This window comes from Aulonocara stuartgranti (assembly GCF_965226115.1).
Source record: "Aulonocara stuartgranti genome assembly, chromosome: 10".
NCBI classification, from domain to species: Eukaryota; Metazoa; Chordata; class Actinopteri; order Cichliformes; family Cichlidae; genus Aulonocara; species Aulonocara stuartgranti.
In genome coordinates this window covers 26,059,454-26,072,447 of record NC_138946.1, presented here as the reverse complement: position 1 = coordinate 26,072,447, position 12,994 = coordinate 26,059,454, and the positions used below count along the sequence as shown (strand labels likewise).

General features: G+C 40.3%; 1 protein-coding gene across 12 annotated transcripts in view; it reads right to left on the bottom strand.

Annotated features, from left to right (window-relative positions):
• The window catches only part of LOC309715687 (RNA-binding protein Musashi homolog 2), a 270,739-nt gene that overhangs the window by 175,576 nt on the left and 82,169 nt on the right, over nucleotides 1–12,994 (bottom strand). For all 12 annotated transcript variants that reach the window (XM_082549000.1, XM_082548999.1, XM_082548995.1 and 9 more), the window contains one exon: nucleotides 10,825–10,917. In XM_082549000.1, the coding sequence (XP_082405126.1) occupies nucleotides 10,825–10,917 (93 nt within the window). The remainder of the gene's footprint in view (nucleotides 1–10,824; nucleotides 10,918–12,994) is intronic.

The window sequence follows — 12,994 nt, the reverse complement described above, 5'->3', positions numbered from 1 at the left end:
CAATTCGACCAGAACCCTGAGATACCACTTCAGAAAATAAGCTAAAGATTATTCATAGCATGGCAGCTAAGATAGGGATCTGTCACTCTCGAGCATCGTATACACGTCCGCTTGCTCAATACATTATTCATTTCTAAGGGGGTAAGCACACTGTTTAGGAAACACACAGACACAAACACAAAAAGGTGTAGAAATAACAGTAAATCAAACATAGAGGTCAGCAGAGCCAAGGAAAATGGATGAAAGCATAATGACTGCCATGTAGACACATAGACCTGGACACTTGTGTGGTGCTACCAGCATTTATGAAAAGGCTGCCTTAGAAATCCGCCTAAAAATAAAACAAAACTACAACATGCGTCACTGTTAGTCCAACCTTACCGTGACCCCATAACCCAAACTAAGTGCTTTTTAACAACTAGAAAAATGTCTCAAGTAATTACTGATCACCTAAATGCACCACCGAGAATCACTGACAAGTGCTACTGACAATATATTACATTTACCTTTGCACTCATCTTTACAAGTTCTGCATGATTTTATATTCTGCCAGCTTCTTGTATGTCATCTATACTTTTTTTAAATGGAAAATGCAAAACAAGAAAGATGCTTTTAACCGTTTGTGACATGATGTACCTTATCTTAATCTCCATCATTATCTGTGTCTTTCCCCATCTCTCAGTATCACAGAAATACATACAGTGGTTATTTACACAAAACTGGCTTAACAGCTCCACCATCTACCACTGATTAAAACTGATCTGCTGGTACAAGGTGTGACAGAAAGAAAAATCCACTGCTCTGTAAATTTCTTATTTTCATGTGCATCTCTCTTGTGGGGGATTCAGAGTCGAAAGAAATATAGGACCAAGATTCTTGTTATTTCATGGTGATTTTCTTTTCTGGCTAGCGGTGTTTACCATGCATACTGTAGGTGAGGTCCTTGGTAAAGATGCAAAAGACTAAAAGTTAGCTCCAGTTTAGGGTCTTTGGCATTTCAGATGAGGACTTTTATCCACATTCTGAAGACCACTGATCCCAATTTTGACACCACTGGACAGAGTCAGGCTAGCTGTTTCCCCCCTGTTTATAGTCTTCCTGCTAATCTAATCTAAGCTTGTGGCTGGAGCCTTATATTGAATGGAGAGACATCAATTTTCTTATCTAGCTCCCCACTAGAAAGCAGATGAGTGTGTTTCCCAAAATGCTGAATGATTTCTTCAAGGAGATTTTAGTTCACCTTAAAAGCAGCAGACAAGTGACTGTCAAATCTTTGTTTAATCACTTTCCCCAAGCACCAGGTAGATCCATGAAAGCGATGGTGGACGTTGCTGACTTTCACAGTTGCCTCAAGAAAGAATGAGCTTTTGTTAATGTCAGAGGGGGATATATACTGACTTCAATCATCACAAAAAGGCTTTAGAAATAAACAGCAAGCTAGCTATTACTTTACCTGTACGTTGCCCATTCAAGACATGCTGGTGGCTGTTTAAACAGCTGATAATTAGAGCAGGAAAGAAAACTCCCGCCTAACGTACTGCTATCCAGTGTGGCAGACAAATCTTGATATTTGTTATTTTAAAAGTGTGTTCTGCCTGATTCAAAACACTAAGAAATTGCAAACTGTATCAAATTCTTCTGCTTGCTTAGAAATTTCATATCTAAAATCCATTTCATGCAGGTTTTACAGCAGTAGCTCAATTTCAATTCTAAAAGGACATTGCATGTATTACTGACACGAATTATGTGACCCTATAATCTGATACAGACTAAAACATAAAGTAAAATAAATTAAATGTTTAAATTTATGACATTTAATCCTAGGCATCAACGTTTTAGCCACTGTTAATCTCTCTAGCTTTTTCTAGCCATTCGTTAGCTCTAACTATTCAAACATATACTTGGACGAGTTGACTTGCTGTAACTCAAACCAACAATGTCAGGCACATAATCAGGGGTCCATTTATATCTGAGTGAATTTCTTTGCAATGCTTGAATGTGTGTGCGTCTTTTTTAGTGTAACATGTAGTAGATGAGTCATTTCACATCAAGTGTGCTGCTGCTATGAACAAATTAAATGTTCTTAAAATGCATCACACACAATTTATAGATTTTTCAGTAGTTACAGTTTAACTTACAATGAGTTTATGCATATAGATAAATTCTAAAGGGGACCTGTTATGCTCTTTCCGAGCCCTGTATTTTTTTCTTTAACTCTACTAGTGCCTCTTTGCCTTTGACTGTGTAGAATAATAATTGTCTGAAGCTGAATTTTTATGAGATTTTTTTCCCCGCTTAATATGAGCATCCACCATTATAGGAGTACATTTAACAGTAAAGTACAGTATATATCTTTTGAAATAGTTTGTGTCCCTGAATTGTCTATCCTCCCCTGTTTCTTACTGAAATTCTTCTGAATAGGTCCCCTTGTTGGTCCTCACATGACTTGCTTTAAGTTGTATATTTATTTGGGGGGAAAACATCTGTATGTCACTCTTTCATCACCTTTTTTTCAATGTTTCACAATGATTCACAGATAGGTTAGAGCAGGGGTGCAAAACATAAGGCCCAGGGGCCAGGATTGTGCCGCCAAAGACTCCAATCTAGCCCACTGGATGGCTTTGTAAAATGTAATGGATAGGATAAATTATGAATGTCTAACTGTATTTTTATAAGGGTTACAGCTTTTCACTACTCATAAAGACCTCCCCCATTGCCATTCATACTCCTGTCTTCCTTCTCTCACTCCAACCGGTCGCAGCAGATGGCCCCGCCCCTCTCTGAGTCTGGTTCTGCCGGAGGTTTCTTCCTGTTAAAAGGGAGTTTTTCCTTCCCGCTGTTGCCAAAGTGCTTGCTCATAGGGAGTCATATGATTGTTGGGTTTTTCTCTGTATGTATTATTGTAGGGTCTACCTTACAGTATAAGTGCCTTGAGGCGACTGTTGTTGTGATTTGGTGCTGTATAAATAAAACTGAATTGAAAATACACTAAAACATGAGCAATGAAATGAGAAAGAGGTCCCATTTTTCACCTTCCACTTTGCATTTCTGTCACGTCTGGCACTGAGCTAACAGAAATCTTTCTATCATTTTATTTTTATTTCTTACAATTGAAACCGAATGAGTCTGGCAGACCTCTTTTATTAACTACACTGGCATTTCTTTATTACGTAAACCAAAAAAGAACAAAACTGAAATTTATTGTTGAAATTGCACTTGTTTTTCTTATATTAAAATGTATAAGAGTTTAAATGTGTAGTTAAAATGATTTACTCTGACAGAAAAGGTAATTTCACTGGTTCAGCTCACTCAAGGGCCGTATGTGACCACGTAAAATTTCGAGTTTGACATTTCTGTGTTAGAGCATAACATGTCCAGCTTGTTAGCTTTACAGTATAAACTCACACATTTTGAAATTTTGTTTATATGCCTGATACACATGTTCAAAATCCTTCCTCAACACGAATGATGGTTATTAACAGATTAACAGTCTGACAACTAATGAATGCCTTGCCACACTGATTTGCTTATTCACCGTAGTGTGTTAAAAACATTGGTAAACTAGCACAGAACTGTGAGATATATTCACATATCTCAGAGCATAAGTCTTAGTGCCTTTTGTGATACACCGACCACTTGTGTAGAAACATGAGGCAATAATGGTTATGCTAACAACATGTTAACACTGTCACTTTTTAACAAAACATATTCACTACAGAAAATGAACAAACTCTCAAAAATATATGAGAACAAAGAATACAACAGAATCAGAGAAGAGCTGCATAAGAGAAAGCATATTAGAAAGAAAATGACAACTTCTGCAATTAGATCTTTTGCTGAAACTACAGTTTTCATTGCAATTACCCTCTTTTGTTTGGCCTACTTACTCTGCTTCAACTAAATATTTTTCCAATCAGTCTTGTCACTACCAATGTAGCTTCAAAATGAAACCTAACAAGCAATTTCTAATAACTTTATTTAATGGTTCACATTTCTCCTTAAGTCTACATAATCTAACACTTTTAGAAGAACTGGGGATACTCAGACACACATACACATGCAGGAATGAGCTGTAAGTGTTTTAGATAAGTGAAACCTTTGAGACTTACTTAGCCCTTCACATCAAACCACAGCACATTGTGTACATTTTCATGTAAGAACATTTATCTGGTGATTTCAAGAAGGCAGTGTGTAGGAGGCACTCATAACATGAGCTGGAGCTGCCTGTGGACCTGGTCACACACAGCAGTAGGTGGCTAAAGAAGGAAAAGCAAAGGGCCACTTGAAGTCAACACTTATACTGAATTCACATACTATATGAAAGACATATATACTGTCAGTGTTGTGGAAAGGAAGTTACAGCCAACTCTCACCGCAATGCAGTATTCTTTCCACACTTTTGTCTCGTCTTAATTTTCAAAGTATATCACAGAAATATTATTCAACATGATTTTGAAGCTTTTGTTCTTTTACTACTGTTTGGCTACTGATGGCTGTTTTATTCTGTTTGTCATATACTTGTAAAATATGACTGGCTGTTTAGGCAGTGGCTCATTTGGGATAAATCCATGCAGAGGACAGCACAAATGATCTGTACAGCTCTGAGTATCACTTTATATGTTGGTAAGAAATGTGCATTGTCATCATTTGAGCTGTACTGTGTCAACAGCTTGTTTCGCAGGTGTTGCTGAGTCATGCTCTATAAAAAATGTCAGACGAGGGCAAACCTTTTTTTTTTTTTAAAGGGATTTAAACCCTGTCTATCCATCTACCTATATATCTATAGAACACACACATAGCATATACCGAAGCATATTTCATAGGCATCTGGGAAATAAAGCTCATTTTGAGTCTCAGAAGTGCTCTCCCACATAAGATTCCCTGAGGACTAGACCACAGTTTGCAAAGCCGAGGTGTCCACCTCCACACCAGTCTGATGGTGAGACCGCTGCAAATTACTCATGACACTTCCTCTGATGACATTTTTAAAACCGCTTCCTCTGGTGAATGGCATCTCTGCCTCCTTCCAACCATCTATCCACCACCACCATCAACACTCCACCTAAACACACACAATAATTCCCCGGTCTACTCATGTCACAAGAGAGATTGCTGCCTCCTGCCTTCACCTGATTGACCCCCTTTGAGCAGGTGCTGGATCTGATCCAATCACAGTCAATCTTTTTTTAAACATTTCATTCTTTAAGCAGAACAGGGGCTCAAAATTCCATCATTCAATGACCCGATCAGTCGCCGATAACACAATCAAGCCAATCCCGGCTTATCCCCGGGGAAGCCATTTCAGGAGGGACAGCTGGGAGATGAGGCTACAGACCTACAGAAAGGTGTCAATCTCCCTTGATCCACAGCTCTTTTTCGTGAGCCGCCTATACTGCACAGCATCTAGTTGTTAAAGACCACTTGATATTGTGCTATTACTTAGTGCTCTGAATTCTATTTAATCCTCTGTTAAAGGTCTGCAGCAATCTGCAGTAAAGACATATGCATTAACACATACACACGTTCACTCTCTTACACAAAGACATACACTCAAGAAACGCTCTCAGACCTGCAATAGATCTCAATTTTTTTACGGCCATTTAAAAGCTACTCTATTGAAAATGTTGCTGGGCCACTGGGCAAATAAAGGTCGAGGGGGATATGAAATAGTTTGTCTTACGGGCCCCTTCCCCCCGTGTGTCCCTGCAGTACCGCGGCCATATCCACATTCATAGCCAATTCATTTATATTGCACTGCCCTTCTCATTGCTAGTCTCAGTCACTAACTACAAGTGACTGCAATGAGATTGAAGCTTCTGGCTAAATCTCCATTGCAAGGCACAAGCTCCATCATTGCTGCTCTGATCACTCCTTATAATCACTGGAACCAGACTATATCCTCGGCTGATTGGGGGAGTCACTGCAGAGAGGAAACAATCACAGAATGTCAGCAGATGATGGACACCGAGACGATGGAGTAGTGGTGGTCACTGTGAGCTACCATGTAAATGGCATGCAAATGTGCACCTGCACCAGCCGAGGAAGTGGAATGAAGAACTGTGGCCTTTTGATTAGGTTCCTTTCCCTCGCATGAAGTGTACTTTTCTGCAATGATCATCCATGTCTGCCATTTCAGCCAATGAACATGTTGAACATGTGAACAAGCCCAAAGTGCAATTAATGCGCATGCTAACGGTTTCTATTTTAAGCTTAGTGGATGGGTTGTTGAAAGAGCCTAAGTGCCATCGTAGGTTAAATTTAATCTAAAATCAAACAGATAAGACAGGAGTGATGAGATCAATTATTATTTGTGATTTGCAATCTCTGAGCACTGATTGAAATGGGCTCTGCGAGAACAGCATGCCACAGTACTCTATATTCTATAATGATCATTGTCATCAGGGCTGCTTTTTTCTCTGAATACCTGAAAACCTTGAATGTCTTTAAGGACCCTGGGCAGGTATGCAAAATTAATTCATACGGTCTTTACAGGCGGTCACAGAGTTATTTTTTTGCCATTTACAAAATCTAAGGGCACGCAAAATGTCAGCCGTGGTATTAGATTACCAGAGCCACAGAACAAATTTCATGCACTAACCAAGGAATCTTTTTCCGATGCCTGCATTTTAATTCTGCCTCTTATCTGCTTCCATTCAGTGAAAGTATAAGAGAAGTATGCAGCTAGTTCCCTAGCCAAGGGTGAAACAGCACATAGCGGCTCTCGGCTGGGAGAAGGCGCTCTGACAGTGATCTTTCCATCAGTTCACTCATCCTTCCAGTGTCCTCCAACACAAGCCATCACTCTAGCAGTCACATCTCTCATCTGCTATTTGTTTCTTCTTTTTTTTCCACTGTAAGACCACTGCTGTATTTTATAACTCAGTGATAAACTATGTGTCTACCTTTATTGCTCCTGAGCCCAGTGGCACTGAATTGGTTAAGCGCCTCCTTCTCTTGCTGCCACTGAGCTCCACCTCCAGGATCTGGCTCTAGACCAGTGGAGCAAGAGACCTAGGACCGCCTAAACATAAAGGGATGATTGTGGCAGCCCAGTGACATGGAAGCAAGTAGTTCTGATGAAACTGACCGTCAGCTTCAGGTCTGCAGGAACTGAGTCAGTGAGCTGTAGTTGTTTCAGCTCAGCCAAATAAAGGCACTATGAGACGCACTCAAAGCCGATTACAATAAACCAATGAGGAAGCATTAGCCAACACAGCTAACTAGGACTTTAACTGCAGGGAGAGCTCGTCTGAGGCCAGGGCAGGCCTCGGGTTGCACACCGCATGCAAATTTCTGAGGTGTCAACAAACGTACTCTCATCTTTAATCAAGTGCCTACGTCAGCGACATTTTGGTGACATCGGCGTACTATTAGAGTTTGGAAAATGATAATGACATACTTGCTTAAGTCCAAAACAAAATTTTGAAATATGAAAACTTTATTATTTCAGTTCTTTTGAATCTAGACAGCAACCCAACAGATATAGTTTAAAGGAAAACGTTACCAATTTATGCACGCACATTTCTTTTAGTTAAGTACTTAACTAAATATATGGTGTCTGAGCATGCCACACGATGGGCTTTGTGAAGCTACTGCCTATCAACTGCATGGTCACAACACATTTATTTATCTTGTCGATCTTGCTGGCAGAAAACAGGCAAACCTGATCTGCTGGCTTCTTTGAGGGCTCACATTAAAGCTAGTGTAGAGACCGAGATGTTGCTCATGCGGTCTAAATCGCAGTGGAGAATGTTAGCTTGACAGGTGGTGCAGTACAGTGATTAGGACTAAGGCTTTAATGAATTTCCAATCATCAAATTAACTTCTTGCAGTAATCTTATTAATGATAGATCCATCTACACAGCATTTGGTGGGAAATAGCTCAAACCTTGGTCGCTGTGACACCACTGTGCAGGGCAGAAACAAAAGCAGTCTGCAGAGGGTTGTTGTTGTTGTGCAAACTACAGACAAAAGCAAAGGCAGCTTTGACGAGTTAAATGAATTAAGAATGCTTACAAGTGACTGTGCATATTGCAAACCTAGCAATATGAGATTAAAAAAAATGGGAAAAATGTCAACAAGAAAGGTCTAAATATGAGGGGAAATGACCCAAAGTGCTATATGTAAAGGCTAACAGTCTTTTCTTAAAGTCTGCACAGTAGCACATAGTGCACAAACAGCACAATGATTAATTTGACTTTATTGCAAGACAGAAATAGCAGCAGCAGCCTCCAGTTAAGAGTCCTTGAATATAAAGGGAGGCCAGGCAGTACTGATAAGATTGTCTCATCTGGCTTGCAGGGGTAAAGTGCATTGTGCAGCCTGGGAAAAAAGAAAAAAAATGGAAGGCAGGATGTGGCTACTATTAGGCAGGTAATGGGATCCATCTGAGATGCATTAGAATCAGTCAAACACAACCACACTTCAGTTCCATTCAAATGACTGTCACAATCACTTCAAATGCACACCTCCAGCATGTACTGTAGGTGACAAAAAAGTGTCTCTGGCTGTGGAGCAGCTCCTCTGAAGTTGTGCCAGGCTCAGGCACTTTCCTAATAGTGACGGCTGGGAGAGTGGCAGTGAGACTGATGTGCATGAGAGCTGTCAGCCTCTGCCCATAACAAATGCCACATCTCCACCGTGACAGAATGGAGACAGAAGGGAGGGACTGAGGTGGGAGGGAGAGGAGGTGTGGAGGTTACAGACAAAACCTGTGACCCAATTGTGGCCACACCAGCTGTTTCTCCTTCACTGCCTCCCAACCACCGCCTTCTCTGCAGACCACATCCTGCTAATTGGCGACATAGCATATATATATATATATATATATATATATATATATATATATATAGACAGAGGAGTTGCTAAATAATATCAGTGAAATGGCCTGTTCCCAGTGAGAAAGAACATTCGCTGGTGCCTTAAGCTGAAGTTCTCTGATGATTGATAAGTGTTTCAAAACAGACTTCCCAGAAATATAAATGACTAGCTGCCCTGCCACCATGCTGGCTAATGTCCCCCTTGACATGCACATAGGCTGACAGACAGAAAGACGGACTGATGGCTGACTGACAGACTGACACACATACTGCCACCAAGATTCTATGAAGGGGAAACTGAATTAATTGGTTTTTCCTTCTGTGGATAAGTCTTTAGAGTGGTGTGTATGTGGCGATAATGGTAGGTTGCACTGACAGGCAGGTTATTTAATAAATCCTGGGGTGTGTAAGGCTGAAAGAAAGGACACACACAAAACAGAGAGAACCACTTTCTTTTTTTTGCTCTGTATCTTGTCTGCCATAGCCCCAAGTATCAACCTCTGATGCTCTTTTTTTTGTGCCGAAGGCACTCAAACGCGCTCGTACGCACACATATGTACGTGCACACGTATACGCACACGCAGCCCTAATCACGCACCCACATAAATACACTTAATCGCTGACACACTCACGCATGGCAAGAGCAGTACTGCTAACACATCCAAGCATGCACAAGTAGGCTATAAAAGCACACACAGAAACATGCACAAGATCTCGCTCAATCAGTCTGATTTGTTTGTTTCCTCCTAAGCATTTGAGGATTCCTCAAGGAGGGAAAAAACTTTGTATAATCAAGTCAATTATGTCATTCAATCAAGTCGAAAATCATTTCGAGCCCTTTCTCACATCCATTGATTGCAAAGTCGTGCTGAATATTTGCTTGCTGCGTTCTATTGTGCAAATAAGCCATCTTTATTTGGAATGGCAGGCCAGGCCACGGTGAGGTCTTCGATGCCACTTCCAACTGAAAAAAAGGGAGCAAAACAAAGTCCTTCACCTTGCTCACTGTCAGTCAAGAAACTAACAGTGGGCTTCATAGGGGAGAGCTGGTTGCATATTGTCTCTGAACAAGAAAAAAAATGCAGTTTCTATTAATTTCTAAGGCCTCTTTTGTCTCCGTCAGTACCGCGGTACATTATGTGCCCATGAAAAATCCATCCTCACTAAAATTGTTTAAACTCAAGGTCAAGTGCTGATGTTACAGGGACTGTATCAGCTGAAGGTGACCTTGACTGATGTGGATTATGACATGAGGGAAATGGATCTCTGCTCAGTGTGGGGAAATTATCTGTGAAATGCTGCCACTGTATCAAAGACTGTTTGTGTGTGTGTGTGTGTGTGTGTGTGTGTGTGTGTGTGTGTGTGTGTGTGTGTGTGTGTGTGCACGCGCATCTTTTAGAGTCAGCATGTGAGAGCGCTATATATACGTCCTTGTATAGATTGGTGTGCATATATGCCTCACTCATGGGTGGGGGGATTTGCGTGTGAGAACAGCACGAAGCAGCAGCATAAAGAAACAGACAGCTAAATACAAGGCTGTGCCAATGCCGTCACAATAGCCCGTTGAAACTTTATTTCCAATCCTGAGTTGTATTGGATTCTTATGTTATGCTATCACAGATAAAAAGAAAACATTATTTGTTTTTGTTCGGAGGTTTTTTTCCCTCTTTGTAGGGTGGTTTGGTCATGGCAGCTGGTTGTCACTGCTTGTTTGCTCTGTACGTAAAATACATGTTGCTGACCAGCCATGGTGCACTGCGTGAAGCTACTATATCTTCAGATGTTTGCCTGTCGAAACACATATTCATTTGTTCAACTGTAAAGATAAAGGGAAAAACCTGCCCTGCTGATTCCTCTTAAGGCTCAACGTTTGAGATAGCTATAAAGACTGAGATGCTGGTCAAGAGGTCAAAGTTACACCAACATTTAATGGGAATTGAGAAGCGTTAAAGTGCGGGCTATTGTGACAACACCACGCGCGATGATAAGAAAAAACAAGTCTTACCTTCCCAAACTGTTCAAAATACTGCTTCACGTCTTCCACTACTGTATTGGCTGACAAGCCACCCACAAATATTTTCTTTGTTCTTGTGACCATCTGGAAGGAAAAAGGGCGACAGGAGATGATTAGTGACAAAGCTTCAAATGCTTTGTGCAACACCTTTAATGAGACTTCATACACAGTAAGTGAGCAGCACCTGGGTTGGAGGATGTAACAGAGCAAAGACAGTGTGATGCTAAACAGGAATACATGCATTCACACAACGATTAAAAAAAGTAGCACCAGTAAGATCACAAACACTTGAGCTTTTAGAAGGAAAAACAAAAATATTTTAGTCATGCGCCTTTTCTGCACAATTGACGGACGCGCAAATCAAATCAGATTGTGAGAGAATTAAAAATTTCATCCATTTCATCCTTAAAAGTTTGTTTATCTTACCAAAAATAAATAAATAAATAATTTATGGACTTTCCAAAAAAAAAAAAAAAGAAAAACAATTAATGAGAGCTAGGAGATGGAATCAGAGTGCATTAAAGCCTCATTTAGCTTCAAACAGCGAGAATATTAAGGATTATTACCCACAGTATCAAAAAGGGCACAAACATCTGCTGCCGACTACATGCTAAATTTAGGAAGACAATTTAAGAGGGAATCACGGCAACAATTCAACATCAGCATGAGTGTAAAATCTTTTTTTTTTTTCACGCACACAAGGCTGCACCAATTAAAAATTAGCTGGTAAACTAAATGAAGTGATATTTATGTAGCAATATTTCTCAACACACCAAGTGTTTTCATAAACTCACAACCCCTTAACATCTAACAAATTAAACCGTATTAAAGGGTCTGTGTTATTTGTATTTTCTCTTTTAAGTGCAGGATATGATGTTATTATGATTAATGCTTTGGCCTCATCTGACTCTGCAATGAGAGGCTGCCTCTAACACTGTAGGGAGAAGGACTTTCACCTCAGACTGTTTCAGTGGTGATCACATTGCAGCTTATTATCTGATCCAGTCCTCGCTAGTAGCTCTACCTTTTAATGGTACAAAGAGAATGCTAAACGTATTTTTATTATGATCATGAAAATTCGCAATTATGCTGGTTATGGCATTAGTGAGGTCAATTAATCATCAACTTTGGAAACATCACTTGTTAATCTATCTATTGCCAAATGCGGTAGCACAGTGTTGATCGAGCTCTATGGCCCACTGCTGAGAGTAATGCAATATTTATCAATGCCCGGTATTATCACCCATGTCTGTGGTAACTTTCCCGGAAGAAAAAAAGGAAAAAAAAGAAGCTGTATTTAGTTGCTGCTAATGCGATCAGAACATTTCCTTCTGCTGCAGCTTCACATTAAAAGCATCTACAGTAAGTGGCGAAACACAAATGGCCTTTTTTATGAAGTAGTCACCGCAAATGTAGTGTCTATCAGTGAGTGTTGCACTAAAGGCTATCATTCATCAAATATGCATCGACAAAACAAGACAGTGGTCATTTTCAGCATCTTCCCGCAGTTTGAAATACGGCAGGCGCTAATGGAACAAAGAAGGAGCAGCCACAGTGAGCTGCAGGCACCAGGCTGCACATCCTCAACTACTGACAGAGATAAGCCACGTTCCCTTTCGCTGTGCCCTACTATGTCCACAGTTATGCTACGTAAGACATAGTTTATGGGAAAAAATACATGTGTTGCTTGACTTGAAATTACAAGGGTTTTGTATGATGCCTCCTACTTTCTGAAACCAGTATAATTAAACCATGTTGGTCAGGAGTCACATCTAATTATACTCACTGGCCACTTTATTAGGTATAACCGCTAATTGCTCATTATTGCAACTATTTCATCAGCTAATCACATGGCAGCAGCTCAGTGAATTTAGCCATGTAGACAAGATCATTATGACCTGTTTACTTCAAACTGAGCATCAGAATGGGCAAGAAAGGTGATTTAAATGTCTTTGAATGTGGCATGGTTGTTGGTGCCAGATAGGAAACAACCAGACTTTATAGAGAATGGGTAAAAAAAAAAACAGAGACTAGCAAGTGATCAGTAGTTCAGAAAAGAATTGCCAGACTGCTTCAAGCTAATAGGAAGGCAACAGTAACTCAAGTAACCCCTAGTTACAACCGAGGTATGCAGAAGAGCATCTCTGATCACACAGCCTGT